The 17070-nt window shown below is 34.7% G+C and overlaps 1 protein-coding gene across 1 annotated transcript in view; it reads right to left on the bottom strand.

The window, feature by feature from the left end:
* LOC128983972 (lutropin-choriogonadotropic hormone receptor-like) overlaps window positions 1-12904 on the bottom strand; it is a 95721-nt gene extending 82817 nt beyond the window's left edge. The window contains exon 1 of the mRNA XM_054403254.1: window positions 12837-12904. Within this exon, the coding sequence (XP_054259229.1) occupies window positions 12837-12904 (68 nt within the window). The remainder of the gene's footprint in view (window positions 1-12836) is intronic.
* Window positions 12905-17070: the final 4166 nt, after the last annotated feature.

The raw sequence follows: 17070 nt of genomic DNA, 5'->3' as shown, positions 1-17070 counted from the left end.
AAGTACTCGTATTATTCGTTGGTGTTTGCCTACATACTATTTCACTTTAAAATGTGGGTAGTTTTCCCCTACCGTAAAGGATCTGCGTTATCAGGAAATGTGTTATTTTGAACTAAACATCTCAAACACTTGCGTTTACTCAAGGTTTGTCGTAAATGCAATCTGTGTAAGTATTTAGTTTATGCATTGCAAATTTCAACTCATATTTGGGAAATATTTTTTCAGCAGTTTATCGCTGAATTGTTAAAAAGTGGTTTACGTGTTGATACTTCTTTTTCTGTATGTTTGAATTAGAGTATGTCGTCATACTAAAATTTTGGTTAGTAATGAAAGCGTCAATCGGTGTAGTAGGTCTCTATAAAACTGTCAAATAAACTGCAGGGTGCAGCAGAAACCAAAGTCGACTCATGCCATACCAACTATCCCCGTAGTACCAGTCAATGGTAGTACTGATGATTCAGAAACTTGGGCACTGACCAAAGAACCGAAAAACCTTAATGCTGGGTTAGATAATAAAGTGCAGAAAAAAATATACAGACCAGTTCAAGATAACGGCCCGGAGGTTGAAATAAAAAAGAACAGAGAGCTAAGAGAAATGTGTTAACACCCAAATATAGGGATGCTTTCCAGAAGTAGGTAAAGCTTGGATGGACAGGCTCTGCATAAACTTTTAAAAAGTATATTCCAAGGAGTAGGCCTACCACACGATAGGCGGGAAATATCAAGTTATGAAATGCATCCTCAGACTGGGATCTAAATTTTGAAGAGGCAGGTGATAGAAGAGAATCCTCATAAAAGTTTCAGTGGTCACGGAGGTAAGATAAGGTACGGCAAGTACATAAGTAGTACAGTATGCAATTAGAGGTGGCATGTAGCTACTCTACTCAAAACCAGTGAGAATCGGTCGCCAATTTCACTTTAAGATTTTTTAAATCGACACAAATGCTGTTTTATGGTAAAATTATCGGATTTAAAATGCATATCGCCATATTTTAGGTCTGTATTCGAATGGAATAAATAGTTGGCCACGTTACATTTGTTTATAATGTGATCTTCCCCATTAAAACTGCCATACAGAATTTCTGTCTATGCGTGTAAACTAGATGTTCTGAATTATTCCGTTTGAGTTGACAACTCGATTCCCGTACGTAGGACGGGCCACCGTTCTTTATAACTGTTTAAGAGGGTTCCACCCGCCACCAGCTGGTTACCAGGTAAACATGGTCCTACAAAAAATATTCTCTTGGCCTTATTAAAGTGTTTATCGAGTTGAAATAAACTGTAAAATATTTACAAATAGCCAAACTATGCCGTGGATGAACTGAAACTTCATAATAATTGTTTCTTTAAGTAGGTATTTACAAAATAATTTAGCAAATTCGTAAATTAGTATTTTTCACATGTGATTTTAGCTTCTAAATAATAGTTGAACATTACTTCCCATCCATTGCAAGCTCCGTTATGTTAAGAACACAAAAAGCATACTATCATTGGAAACAAATTAGTTGTATAATGTTGAGAGGTTGTACCTAGAGGTATGTTTAGCCACCATCTTAAATTGACCGGTTAGAACACAACAAGAGACAATACAGTTTATGAAATGCATTTTAAATAGGCTACTTTTTAACAACATGACCTGGTTGGGGTAGTTAAACCACTCTTTATAGTTTAGAGTGTCTAAAATAAAGAAATTTATTGTAAACTAACCGCTATACATGGGCCTTGCAACGGCGTCAGAATGCAAAAGAGACTATGTTGGTTCTTTGAAAATGCCTTAAAATAGGTTGACATCTACCATTTAATTTAGAAGCGAATTTGGCTTGTATTACTTAACTCGACTACTTAACTCATACTGTGACACATATTTTTACCTAGGATACAAAATCAATGATAGATTTCAAGGTATAATCAAATAACATGTTGACTGCTTTGTACTGTAAACAAAAATCGATCTCAATAGTTCCAAAAAGTAAATTCTCATAAAACTCAGGATAACAGCGAGGTTGATTCGGCAACTATTGTATAATCTAACTTATTTCATCAATAAATAATTTCTTTTATCAATGACTTTTTCCAAATGAAATATTATTTCAGTATTCAAATATGTTTAAATCTACAGTGTGGAATTGTGAAATCAAGTGCATTCTGTTCTGCTTGTTTACATTTTTAAACATAATGAGTTTGTTCTTTGTTGCCATGGATACCAATCAATATTTTCTTTCAAACTCTTATCTCAGAACTTTGAAAGCCCGCGGGGCAGAGTCCTAGGTCAATACAGTATCGAAGAGGGAATAGCTCTATATTTTGTATCCTCTGAGGTGAAGCTCGGGTATTGCACTGGAATCATTTTGCCTTGGAAACAAGTTCTGGACCCTATTAAACGGCGCAACTTGCGCACGGATTCCCTCGTGTTTACTTAAATATGTGTGAGTGTTTTGACGCGTAAATAATCCCAAACTGGCGTACATTTTAAAATATTAAAAAGATATTGGATAATAGTTGGAATTGAAATATAAGGTGGATGAAAACAATTTTTTTAATATTGTTTATACGAAATTGTTAATCTTATAAAATAATATTATAAACAGTTACTTAATTAGTGTTTGTTTAAACACATTAATACTGGTAGGGGGCGTAAATTATTGTTACATTTATTATTTTGGTATTGGATAATGTTTAGAATTAGAAGATAAATTATTATGAACGGTTTGGAAGATGCAATCATTTTAGCGAATTTCCCTATAGGGAAGTAGCTATTACCGTAGGTGGCAAGGTAAGACCTAGACCCGGGACCGATTTCATTTTGATGTCCCCAGAGCCCAAAAACACCATTCGTGCAAATTGTTATATATGTATATGTATATATATATATATACACGGCCGCGCCCGGGAGGCCAGTCACATAAAATATACACTGGAAGTCAGTCAGTTGCACCCCCCAATATATTTCAAGACTATGATATATATATAATATATGTTGGTAAATATCTTAAGCCTAGACATATCTGAACGTATATATCTCTTTTTTTCTTAAAAATACTAAAATATAATTACGTAAAAAATGCTATGCTAATGCAGTCACCACCGCATTTGCATGGGAAAGCCAGTCACGTAAAATTTGTGCTGCTAAGCCAGTCACTATATATTTTACCGCATACCACTGGAATCCAGTCACTGAAAATCCACCCGGGTATCCCGTCACTTCAGTCACTTTCACTCCTGCCCTTCTACTTTGTGATATTTATTTGTTCTACAAGCTTGAAAATCCGCACCTCAAACAAATGGATTATGCTTCAGGCATTGAGCACTCTCATAACCCATCTTTCGCACTTCATTTTAATTAGTTGTCTTCCAGATTACTTAACAATTACTATTCTACAGATTAAATACCTAAATGTCAATGTAATCTTTGGTCGTCTTAATAGTCGTCCTGACAACTGTGGATACAAATATGTACCGTACTAATTCGCAAGCGTAAGGTGGGAAGTTATTGCTTTATAGTCGCACAATTAGGCCTATTGTTGAGTCCTTGGAGGCAAGCGGCCATCTTGGATGATTTCAAAAAGCTGCAAAATTTATCGTCCAAAAATATTTTTCAAACACCAAAGTGTTTATAGTTTAAATAGCTAGTATACTGTGGGATTAGAAATGTTCTTTGTAGTTTTGAATTATTCTCCAAGGGAGTCCATAAAATAAGTTAACGGTCACGGTCATCTTGGAAAAAGGCCAACTAATACGAAAACAATATCCTGTGTTGCGCGGGCCGTAGCACACAAATAGTTTTCCCGCCTCAAACAATCAAAGGCGTGTGGAACAAGGCAAAATTCTTGTCTCTTTTGTGGCGAGAGGTAGGGGCGAGCCTAACGGGTTCCATTGATGGGCTACCCGGCTACCGACCGACCTGGGGTAGCGACTAGCGAGCCAGTGGATGGTTAAAGGTTCTGCCGGTTATTTCCATCTTATTGCTGGTTCTCGAGCTTTTGAGCTCGTTGTACAGTGAAATATTACTTCCCTATTTTATATAGCCACAATCAAAGCGATTTTTACAAGAAAGAATGAAGATATAGACTCAGTGATGTGTGGTTACTTAATTAAATCATGTTCCTTGATTGTTTACCCTTTTGTAAGAGCCAATAATCAATCAACTTATATTTCTTTATTTTTCGATTTATTATCTATATCAATTCAAGAGGTAGCCCTGTACCTGGTTAACAAATATACCGATTACATTTAACGTGTTTTCTTTGAGTTACGCCCCATGGGATTCCAAAGTTTCACAATGTTTACATTTTTTAAGAATGTAGATAACAGAATGTTTACCGAAGTCAGCTTTAAATGCTGTCAATAAAGTTCTTTGATTTTGCGGTCCAAAAGGTAGAAACTATTCGAATTGTGAAACTTTTAATATTTGCTACGAGCCTGTTAATTGGAGATTGTGACTTTCTTAATTTGAGGAAGTAAACGTATTAACATGACGTGTTTGGAGTGGGATTTGAAATATGTGACGTGTATCAAACTTTTTCTCTTCAAAATCCTCTCCGATGTAAAACACAGGTACGGCAGCTAGGTTTATTAGAATTCAAAAGTTTTTTAATTGTCCTCCAATGTGTAGAAATTATTTTTCGATCAAGTTGTTTAATGAATAAATAATTGTTTTGCCAAATTATGTTTCGATAACAGGAACTAAAAATAGATCAGGAAATAGATATTTTAGTTCAGAAAACAAAGCCAATCAAATAGGCCTACGTACTTTTTAAATAAAAACACTGGTCAGATGGTTTTTAACTTTGCTTTTTATTTACTTCAATAAATTTCTAATAAAAATCACCACAGGTACTAATCTATATAAATAAAATTAGAGTTTTGTCTGTACATTGCTCAGAATCATCAACTTTTAGATTATTTTTACGTTTTAAACATTCAAGAATCCGAAAAAAGTTTCATCTCAATTCCGTTATTATCTCAATAATCAATTATTATCTCAATTCCGTTGTTGTCTATCTTCCGTCTGTCACGGTCCAAAGGCCATTTTACGCGGCCTTCTCCTGAAAACGAGAGTACCTATCAAGATCCTCGAATCATTTTAATGTATTCACTGGATTGGCGAAAGTGTCTTTAGCTATTAAAATATGGCCTCACTACTTTGTAAAAAAAACTTACGGACGTTTAAAACCCAATTTTGTGCGATTTTTGTCAAGTTTTCTCACAATGTTTATCACATAATCATCATATGAAATAGCGAACAGCTGTTCGGATCAAGATTATTTTTCTCTAGCTGTCACTGATATGTTTACATTGAATATTGTTTACAAATACCGCAATCATTTCAGATCAAGTTTCAAAAGCAAATCCAAACCAAGTTGGATTAAAACCGTTTTTCCTTACATAACGGATTTAATTAATCGCAAGTGCAATAATGTGTAGGGTAACCGTAAATGAAAATAGAGCTTCTTTGTGTATAGAATTTCTATCGAGTTTTGGGTTTATAACCGGGGAAAAGACTTTGACTCAGTGTTCTATATGCCTGGGAAACTTACATTTTTTACATAAGCGTTACCAATAGCTTACATATAACGGATTATGCTCAAATCGTATTTCTAATGTGTCTCCTCAACGCTATGTGCTGCTCGCTGGACCATACGTCCAACAGACCAATTATCCATCTCTTGGGTTCGTAGGCTTAAACAATTATTCATAAGTTGGTAGCACATATAACTCAGTGTTCCGTACGGACAGGCCAAGAGCACCTTTGATAGTGAAATTTCCAACCTGAATGTTTAATGGCAAGGTTGAGGTATAGTATTTTAACTATATATTGTTTGGTTAGTTAGGTAAGGTTAACCTAACCTAACTAACCAAACGATATATGGAATTAAACAATCGAATAATCAATATTACTAATTTAGTTGTTTGTGCCAACAGATATGGAAGTGTACCCCTCATAGATCTATTACGCATTTTTTTTTTACTTGAAACTGTCAGATACTGTATTTGTTTGTATATAATAGTTTGGCTAGCATATCTGAAAATATGCAAACCAATAGTTTTTCTTTATTTAGGAAGGTTTCAACTGACCACTAGAGGATCCCCGTGGTAGAACGGGCACACAGCTAGTAATTAATATTTAATTAATACATCTTATCTTACTAATATTATAAATGTGAAAGTTTGTGTGTTTGTTTGTTTGTTTGAAGTTCAATCACGCATTAACTACTGGCACAGAAGATATACTGTTTTAAATTTATAAATAATTTGTCATATTGTGCGAATCTTGGTGATTTGAATTTGGTGATTTGCTTTTTTCTGCTGTTTAGGTGCAGTGGTAGAACATTATTATGGATATGGTAGATGTTTTATACTATATTATACCGTAAATTAAAGAAACGACACGACGAGTGTCGTTGTCAATAACGTCGTCTGATTCTGACTGATGTCAGATGTTACACTGAATCGGTCACAGAAATAATAATTAGTTGTAACCTACCACTAGCTTACCTAACTAAGTTTGAGTGTTGCTATTTGCAGTGTGGGATGATTGCACTGGACAGTTTAGCTATCTATTTCAGAAAAATAAAGTTTAAAATAAATCAAATTCTAGGATCTGTTCTTAAGTTGTGGCCGTTTTGAGATGGATGCTTTCAGAGTTCAGTTTAGCCTAGCCTGAACAACTGGATTAGTAGCTTGACTTAGTGGTTCATCCATGTTTAGTTTATAAACACTAATCAATGCCTAATCTAGATTATAGGTGCCTTATTCTACTCTGTTTTAAAACTAATATACATAGGCATAAGCTTTAATTTTTGTATTAAATACTGTGTGCATCATTAAGGTAACTCCGTTAGGTTGCTTTTTATAAATAAATAATTTCATAAATCACTGATACCCTATATCATCTAAGTGTGCTCAGTACATAATGACACTCTCTCAAAAAAGTACTAATCCTAACCCAAAAAAATATAGATAGGTAGCTTTAGGCCTACAGAGGATGAGTGTTTATATTTATATCACTTATATTTATATGTCTGTGGTTAGGTTTTGGTTATGTTTGCCTTAAGATGGCTATAAGCTTAGGACTAGATATCAAATAAACTTCCAATTAACTTATAGTGCAGCCTAGCCCTAATTTGTCAGTGTCAATGAAATAGTGCAATATCAAGGACAACCAAACTTGGATATACAACCATGTTTATACCTAAGGTTCCTTTTTGGTACTCACCAACAAGGATCGACCGTAATTATTTTCAGTCAGAAAGTGTCCTGAGTTTCCAGAAAATTGTAACTTATTACATTTTAAAAATTGAGGGTAAATTAAACGTTTTGGTTCTGGTTTTGGAGCGAGTCCAAGTTCTTGCAGTGACTAATACTTCAAAGGAAGGAAGGTGGGAAGATTTTCATACTACTAATAGCCTTCTTTGAATTCAGCGTGAAAAATACTGGGTAATTTCTATAGTTTCGGCCATTTAGGGGAACCAAACAAATTTTTAAAAACTCTTCTATCTCATCATTTCAGTAAACTATGATATTATTATTTGAATAGAAGTTAAATGTCAAGAAAAAAAATACCGCAAATTATTATTTTTGGGATAGCATTACATTGACCAAGGAATACTCTCAAAGTGTAAAGTTTCCCGAACAAAGCTTGGTCCCCAGCTACTTGTCAAACAACGCAATAATGTACGTTATTTCATAAAATTTGTACCTGAGAAATGTACAAATGGAAAATGCATTTCTCGTAAGTGTAAGCAAATCTTAAAATGATAGGATTTGTAATGATACGATCTTAAAACGAGCAATTCAGTATTCTTATTCAAAACACCAAACACCCGCCACTGGATCAAAATATGCCCGCACGGCGCAATCCGGCACGGTGGGAAGCCCCTCTCGTACAATTTAAATTACGTACATAAGCCAAAAATAAAAAAAATATGATTTAGAACATTTCACTTTTTGTATACAGAATCCACTGTTTTTAAACTAACCTGACCAAAAAATAAAATAAAGTAGTAGCCGACAAAAAAAGTTCCGTGGAAATTTGCTATGTCACGTTTCATAAAACATTAAAAATAATCGACTTTATTTGAATATTTAAAATGAAAAGTACCGGGGGACCGAGCCGTGGCTCAGTATGTATATTTCGATTGTAAAAGCAATATAAAGGAAACTCGTGTTTTCTTTATAACTAATTTCGGCTTTTATTGTTTAAGTTTCAGTGGAATTTTAATTTACTATGATGTAACTTTAAATGGACAATGCAACACATTAATTTATTTTAATCTTACACATTTCTGTTATTGTAAATAAATCATAGAAATAAAAAAAAATAAAAGTAGTATTTTTTTAAATACGTTCCTAATGAATGAATTAATATGCGATCACAGATTAATACAGTAGCAATCAACTACACAGCATTAAAACAGCACAGTGTATGTAAGGGGTGTGATTTATTTCTTGGTACTAAATTAAGTCATTCTTCAAGTATAAGTAAAACTTCAGCATGGGCATACTCTCTAACGTACTATCATATGATGGATTAGCTGAAGGCAGATAAGTCCGATTCAAGCTTATATTGCTTACTATAAAGATTGTTGTAATACAATTAACTTTAACTAGTGGTCGTCCAGTGGTCGAAAACTCGACCAAAAATATGTAATGTACAGGTTTCAAATGATTTAGGCCTAAAACTTTTTTCCCCGTGTGAGTAACTAAGGACTTCTGGATAGTTTAAATATGATATTTATATGTTTCTTACTCAGGAACAATGCCGTTCCGGGACACTATATAAATGGATGTTAACGTGATTATAAATTTGCATTTTACATAGTCAAAATACAATAGGTATTGCGCAACCGTGATATGTTAAGTCATTAACCTTGGTTTACTAATAAAAACTACACCGTATGCTTACTCAAACAAAACAAAACTTGCTTACTGTACAGCAATAAATCACGTAAAGAACAAAACAAAATGAAAATGTAGACTAGAAGACTACTGATACCGTAGTCATCCTAGGCTACTACTACATGATGTTTCAGAACAGAAGTATGGGGATAAAAATATTAAATAACTCATAAAACACCATAAAATCATAGTACTGTACTTAAGTCTTTCTGGTAATAATAACAATGATAAAAATAAGATAAAAATGATGTAAAACACCTCTTATTATTTCTCTTTGTTCTATTCTTTCTTTGGTTTCTCTACATCCACAAGTTGTCATGGTTACTAATCACCCAACGACCCAACCACAAAATATTGTAGTGTTGTGACAGCAGACAGAAGCAGACGATTGTCAGTATGTCAGTGTCAGTGCAAGATTGTCAGTCTGTAGGTGCGAGCGTATAGGTTGACCTTGACGATACTGATCGATATTTCTCCGTTTTGCTTCCATCTTATTTTTGTTAAATGAACTGTAATATTTCAATAATTGGGAACCTACTGCACATAAAAATTACCGTAAATAGTTAAATATATCGTTCATATCGAAATATAAGACTGAAAAACACAGTTAATAAAACATTTTCTTGGGATTTGTGAGGTTATATAATATATAGGCATCATGATGATGCGACTCCAGTTAAGCGAGGTTCTACTGTATTTGCAAGTTAAAGTTACAAATAGAAAACCCATTATATGGTTTGTATTCAATGACCGATGTATTATACAAAATAAATTATAACTTATTTTGATATTAATCAGCAGCATTTATTACAGCTTGCAGCACTTATTGGTATATATAAATATCCCAGTTACTATTAGTAAAAAAAAATAAAACACAAAATTGTGTGGCCATTCAATTTTTATAAACACAGTGTTAAACATTTGACTCTGCAGAATACCGGATGGTAAAGAGTGTTTGGTTTCAAGAAAATAAAATAAAAAATAGTTTAACCTGCTTTACTATTTATTTTGAAAAATAATAGATAGGAAACCATAAGGATAGGTATGGGATTGAACTGAAATAATTGCAGAAAAACTTAAATAGTAAAGTCCACAATCTGTACATTGTTAGAGAGCGAGAGAGAGAGAGAGATAGAGAGAGAGATTTGATAAGGAATCTGAAAAGTAAACAAATAATCGTTTCTGGCGTTGTTATATTGTACCCCCCTCCCCCCCCCCCGTATTTGCACTCGTGACCACTTTTTGTTGCTTCCTTATCATTCATCCGTCCCAAAATATAATTCCTGTAATAGTTTGTTTGTAAAATTGAAATTATTATAAAAATATTTTATCTTTCAAGTGTAGTTTCATGGTTATTCTTATCAGATAGAATAATATCGTTGTCATATGTAATAGTTACTCCTTCACGTTACGCAATTGGTAAAAAACAGTTCCAGTATCTCGGACAAGATTCACGTATATTTCTCGAGATAAAGAAAATCCGTATAGTTCCCGGTCCGTGGAAACACTGTAAATACTAGGATAAAAAATATTGTATAAAGGAGAAGTTGACTAAAATTTCAACTGAAGGTAAAAAAATCAAAATAACTTAAAATATGAGATGATGAACGGGTAGGATCAAGATTCAACCAATTATAATTAATTAATATTCGACGATCCTTATTAGAGGTGCATCATATTTATTTGGAGTATGAACATGTTTAAACATTAACACGTAGTTAATCACTATCCCAACACAAATAGTAACAAGGAGTAAACGAAGGTTACAGACCGCTGGGTTTTACCGCTACAAAGTAGGGTAGGGTGCCGTACTGGCTACACTACTCCACGATAGAACACACGATGAGACAGTCTCCGCATTGGTATTGCAGTTACGCTTATCGACACAGGCAGCAGCACCGGTTTGCTGTTTTCATACGTATAAAGTGCACGGGAAGCCATACCTGACTGGCTTATGGGAGAGCTGACTGGCTTTCGGGCGGGTGACTGCCACACCGAGTAAATTACCAGCGCACTGACTGCCAAACCGGGTGGGCACAAAAGTATATATATATATATATATATATATATATATATATATATAGATTTATATATATATATATATACGTCCGTGAACGCGATAACTTGAGTATTTTTTGTCCGATTTTGATGAAATTTGGTTTAAAGGTGTGAAGTGGGATAAACTTGAATGATTTCGCGAACTAGCACGATCGGACCATGGGAACGGGGCTTTACGGGGGGTTTTTTGGGGTAAAAATTGGTTTTTCTCACTTTTGACCCTCAAAACACAAAATTTGCCAATTTCTCTTTAGACCTTTTTAAAGAGCTTAAAAAAACAAATAATTTAGTATATAAAAGTATTTTTGTTCGATTATTAGTAACCGAGAAAATTAAAAAAAAGTGTAAATTTAAAATTCCCATGTTATTCTTATGGATAATATTGTCAAATGTGTAGTTAGCTTGTTTATGGATATATTTTGATCAAATTTTGCAAATTTATTTATTTTGTACTAAGCTATCAATATTTTACCCAAAACACACTTTATTAGTTTCCTTGTAGCAGCAAACCTAGGTACTCGTTAAACCTAATGTTATTAAAATATATTTAACTGAAAATCAATTCAGACAAATGGAAATTCGCTTAGTCGGCAGGTTTGCTGCGGCGGGGGTATTTTCTTTTCACATACAAAATTAGTTAGGCCTATCTTATAAATTGTTTTATAATTGTTCACTTAAATGAAAGTTCACCAAACACACGAACGATCTTGTTTATGGCGTGAATCTTAATAACCCTTTCCCCACAATTGCGATACATAACTAGTTATTAAACAAATGGCCATACACTATTTACACTATTCATCATACATCATTGTTATACAGATTTATAATAACAGTTAAATGTCTGAAATAATCTTGAGTTAGGGTTGTTGAGATACATTCACAAATTGAAACACTGAAATAACATTGAAAAAATTGAAACATTCATTGATTCAAAATACAGTATAAAGCCACCTGATCAGATATATCGTACAAGACCAAGTGGATTATACTATAAATCTTTAAATAAATCGAAAAACATTTGGATTGCGATCGACATGAAGGTTAGTTGGCAAATCCTTGGAGCTTCTGGCCCACGGGAATTAGTCTCACATAAATACAAAATAGGTATGCAAGATTAAGGTGTAGCTCTTGGTTTTTTACTAATACATTGTTTTGTCACCGAAATATATTGCATTAAAATAAACTTCGGTTTTAAATAGGTACCTTACGAGTGTTACATCGAAACAGACGTGTTGGATTTCGTTTTATAATAAGCCGTAACGACAACTAGTTTAGGTTAAAATAAAGTTCGAACTATTTTGTTCGGACGTTCATACAGCATTTTACAAAATACTAAAATACAAAATCTAGACGATTCGTTTCATATGAGTATTTAAGAATCGATTTCACTCCACATACATTTTGTTAGAATTTTCCGTTTTCTTACAGTTACAAGCAGAATCTTAATTAATATCAAAAAACTTCATAACAGTCTATACTGAATTATATTACGTCATATTTGTGAGAATAGTCTTTTGTCACAATTGTATAAATAAATTACGACAACGTATTTAAGTGAAGGGTAATTGTTAAGCTTTGAATTATTTCACTCGTCCCAAAGAATACGATATTTGTGTATGCATTGTGATTCGTGTTTTATAATTTTAGTCTACAAAGCTTTATTAGGCTACTGTGTTAAAATCTCTCAAATCGGGGAAAGCTAAAACAAAACTTGAAGTTTAGAAAAGCGTTGCCACCTTAATCATAAATTATAGATACTTTCTTAGTAACATGCCACATGATATTGAAGATTTGCCGGTGAGGAGTTTGATCAAAACAACTAGCAAACAATTGCCTGCGTATTACGAGGTATCGCGTACATAGCGTGCTATACACACCTGAGAGGCAGCAACATGATGTGTGGGACGCCGCGACGCGACTGAGGCGGACGACGACGCCCCACCATCACGCCCCCACCACGGCCCACACACCATGCGCAATATACTGTATTATATATTTGCTATTTTCACCCGAAATTAAAATATTTGAAGATCTATCTTGCCAAACCAAATGTTTTAATGTATGAATGTGCAAGATGGCACTGTTTAGATCACATCCAAAGACTAAAGTCTCACTGATTGTTTCTAAGTGGCGACCCTTGTCCTAATCAAGGAGACAACGTGTAGTCAGAGCCAATCAAGTCCTTGGTAAACTGCTGCTCCACTGTCACTGGCGTCTCGGTAAGATAAGAGAACATCTTCAAGGTCGTTCGGTGTCTGGTTCAAGCCGCATAACAGACAGGATTTATGAATTTACTGCTCCTTAATTATCTTCGCTGTTAAAAAGTGGTTAAGGAAAATACCTGTGAATGAGTGTTGGGCTTATAGTTCTCAGTGACCATCTCATGAATGGCCAAGTAGGTGTACCGGTAGTGAAATGATGCATTTTCGTGTATAACTTACACTGTTTTTTACGTGTAATCAGCAAAGCACATAGCAGGCCTTCGACACACACCAAAGGTGCAGGGGCCACGCGTTTGGGAAAAATACAAAAATAATGGTAACAAGTCTGAATTTTACGTGAACATTGTATGGAAATGTTAGTCTTAAAATTACACCAGTAAAGTCAGCCAACATCACAGTTGGTCCTCCTTTTGCGTCGTCCTACGTTCGCTACCGATTGCTCATATATGAGCCAGGGGGATTCCGCCTGACAGGTACCTGAGCAGCCTAGTGTGTATTGTTATTTTTTCAACCCAGAGACCAAAATTTGATTTCAATGAAAACAAATTATATATAATGTGAAATAAGTGCTATACACAATTAGACCAGTATATTTTGTTCCAGTATTTGGATAATTAACAATTTATAAGTGGCTCATATATGAGCCATCGGTCAGGAGTGACCATAACCACATTGAAATATTGTAACTGACCGATGACTCATATGTGAGCCTTCAGAGAAAAATTAATGGTACATAAAAAATATAATTACACGGTAGTTTTAATTTAATTTAACCCTCTGAAACAAATTCATAAATATTCATACAGGTTCTATTTATGAAAACAACAATCTTAAGTATAAAATATGACGATAATTTTAAAAGCAATACTTTTCTTAAATTAGGCTAAAAGTTCCAGGCCCAATCATAGCCTATACGTACCAAATAAATCTAAATAAATAATAAATATATAATAAAAATATATAAATAATATAAATAAAAAACAACTTGTCAGAATGTAAAGAACAAGGCTGCCAACTTTAGGCTATTTGCAAAATAGCGTATAATTTCCCTACCCCCAGACCATGTGACTTATACAGGGTGAATAAAAAGTCAAGACCCCCCCCCATCTAATATTTTTCCAAGTAAATATACAGAGATATCTTTTTGGTGGTCGATCAATCTTAGCAGGAAGTTTCATTTTATCATTTTGAAATTTGTGAGTGTCCCCCCCAAAAGGGGGGATTTGGGGGGCAACTCAAATATTTTAAATCCAAACCCCCTTCAAGTGACACCTCATTTTGAAGTGTTTACAAAAAATTAAAGAATGGTGAAAACTAGAGGTCGCTATCTCTTCTCTATCCAAAATGGTAGCCCGTCAAATGTTGTGGAAAATCAACGGTAAAATTGTTAAAATTGGCTGCCATTTTGGATAGAGAAGAGATAGCGAGCTCTGGTTTTCACCATTCTTTAAGTATTTGCAAACACTTCAAAATGAGGTGTCACTTGAAGGGGGTTTACATTAAATTTTTTTGAGTGTCCCCCAAAAGGGGGGATTCGGGGGACAACTAAAAATGTTTCAATAGAAACCCCTATCAAGTGACACCTCATTTTGAAGTGTTTACAAAAACTTAAAGAATGGTGAAAACCAGAGCTCGCTATCTCTTCTCTATCCAAAATGGCAGCCAATATTAACAACTTTACCGTTGATTTTCCACAACATTTGACGGGCTACCATTTTGGATAGAGAAGAGATAGCGACCTCTAGTTTTCACCATTCTTTAATTTTTTGTAAACACTTCAAAATGAGGTGTCACTTGAAGGGGGTTTGGATTTAAAATATTTGAGTTGCCCCCCAAATCCCCCCTTTTGGGGGGACACTCACAAATTTCAAAATGATAAAATGAAACTTCCAGCTAAGATTGCTTGACCACCAAAAGGATATCTCTGTATATTTACTTGGAAAAATATTAGAGGGGGGGGGGTCTTGACTTTTTATTCACCCTGTACAATCCCCATATTCTTCCATAGACCAACACATTAAATTCAAGTCGAAAATATAGACCGATGATTAGTGTTATAACTCGTTATAATAGAATAGAGCAGTGGCTCTTATGTGAGCCATCGGTCTATAGTTACGACTCAGTACGGCTCACATATGAGCCATCGGTCTGTGGATTGGAAACACCCTGGCTCACATATGAACCGCTGGTCTATTTTGGGAGTTTGGTCTGTTGACGATCTGTAGCGAACTTGTTAAAGTGATAAAAAATCTGCCACGATCATAATAATAGATAAAGACACTTATTTCGGCGACAGAAAATGATCTCAGTTGATGGTAAGACGGGATGATGTTGATAGTTGAGATCGCACGTAATCACTACGGATCGATGTGCCCGCTATCGTAGAAAATCATCTCGGAAGTGTCCACGACCACGGGAAATCATCATGGATGATATTAGCGTGGAACAATCAAACATCATGGATTTTATGTTATTATAGCGATCGTATGTGTCACCAAGAATCGATGAATCAAGACAAGAGTGTTGCCGCAATCGCTCAAAACCATAACGCATGTTAGTGCAATCAAGTAAACTAGATAACCTGTTGCTCGAAATCGAGCAAACCTGCAACTTGTAATAAAAATAATAAACAACAAAAACATAAACAGCAAGACCTCAATCAAAGAGTGATTCTAAAGTCTATGACTGATTATAGAAATACGAAAAATATTATGTTGTAACAAATTATAAAACTAACCTACAATATTTAATATAGATCCGCTCTCATACTGCTCTGGTCATCTCTTATGTATTGTAGGTGGGTCCCCACTATGAGAACGTAGATCTTAACCACACACTGTAAAGTGAGCTTTTCCGACCTAATGTTGCAAGCCAAACCTCTCTTGACGCAAACCAGTACGACACGTAATATGGCACTGTTAAATTATTTATACGATAAGTTCTGTTTTAGGCGTGTTTAAATTAGGGGCCCCAACCAAAGTCTCCAGTTGGGAACATTAGGGGGCAAGCAAGTGGATATAACGACGGATCTAGAACGGATTCGCGTTTAACATTATTAGTTTTTGAAAAAAAAAAGAAACTAAGATTTATTTTGTCTGGTGGTCCTCTGTTTTCAGCTTTAAAAATAGCGGCGACATTTATACAGGTCGCATCATTGTAGCGAGGAAAGCCAATTATTTCGTCTCTTATTATGTACATAAGAATCTCCCTTAACTCCTCGGAGCTCTCGTCCCTACACATTTCTGCCATAGTTTTAAAAGATTGTGCAAATGGGTTGGCAATGTGACCCTATTTCCCACATATTTTATCATTGAATCTTTCCTTTCAAGTGTCATGGATCTTGAAATTGTAGATCCCTTGTATGATCCTCTCATCTAAATGAGCTTCAGAGCTGACCATGGCAAAGGCGGAATTGAATTGACGAATTTTATTCTAATAATTTCTAGATCCAAGTCAAGTCTCAGAGCCCTGATTTCAGATTGGGAGTTTCCAATAAGTTCCTGAAAGTATGGTGAATTCCACAGATGAGGTAAATGGTTCTCTCATTTATGGCAAAAAAGAGTAACAATTGAACTGTATCGGCCAGACTTTTTTGCTTAAAATTCAAGCCACCACAATGTAAACATCTAACGTTCATTTGTCAAGGTTAGATGTATCCCACACGATGGTTGCCACTCTGTAATCTTCAAATGATACATTGGGAGATTGATGCAAGCAGCCACATTCGCGTTTCCTCCAGCCACTCACAGTCTTCGTCTTACTGGTAGCATATTATTTTAAATTTAGATGAATTACGAAAGTTAACAAAACAACAGAAAACACTACAACGGAATTGTTATACACATTGTAAATTACATGATATTGTAATGTAACTGCACTGGAAATAATC

This window comes from Macrosteles quadrilineatus, unplaced genomic scaffold, assembly GCF_028750875.1.
Source record: "Macrosteles quadrilineatus isolate MER2022 unplaced genomic scaffold, UCM_ALF_1.0 Scaffold_2__2_contigs__length_208266976, whole genome shotgun sequence".
NCBI lineage: Eukaryota > Metazoa > Arthropoda > Insecta > Hemiptera > Cicadellidae > Macrosteles > Macrosteles quadrilineatus.
Note: the sequence above shows the minus strand (reverse complement) of the source record. Positions and strands in the feature narration are given on the sequence as shown.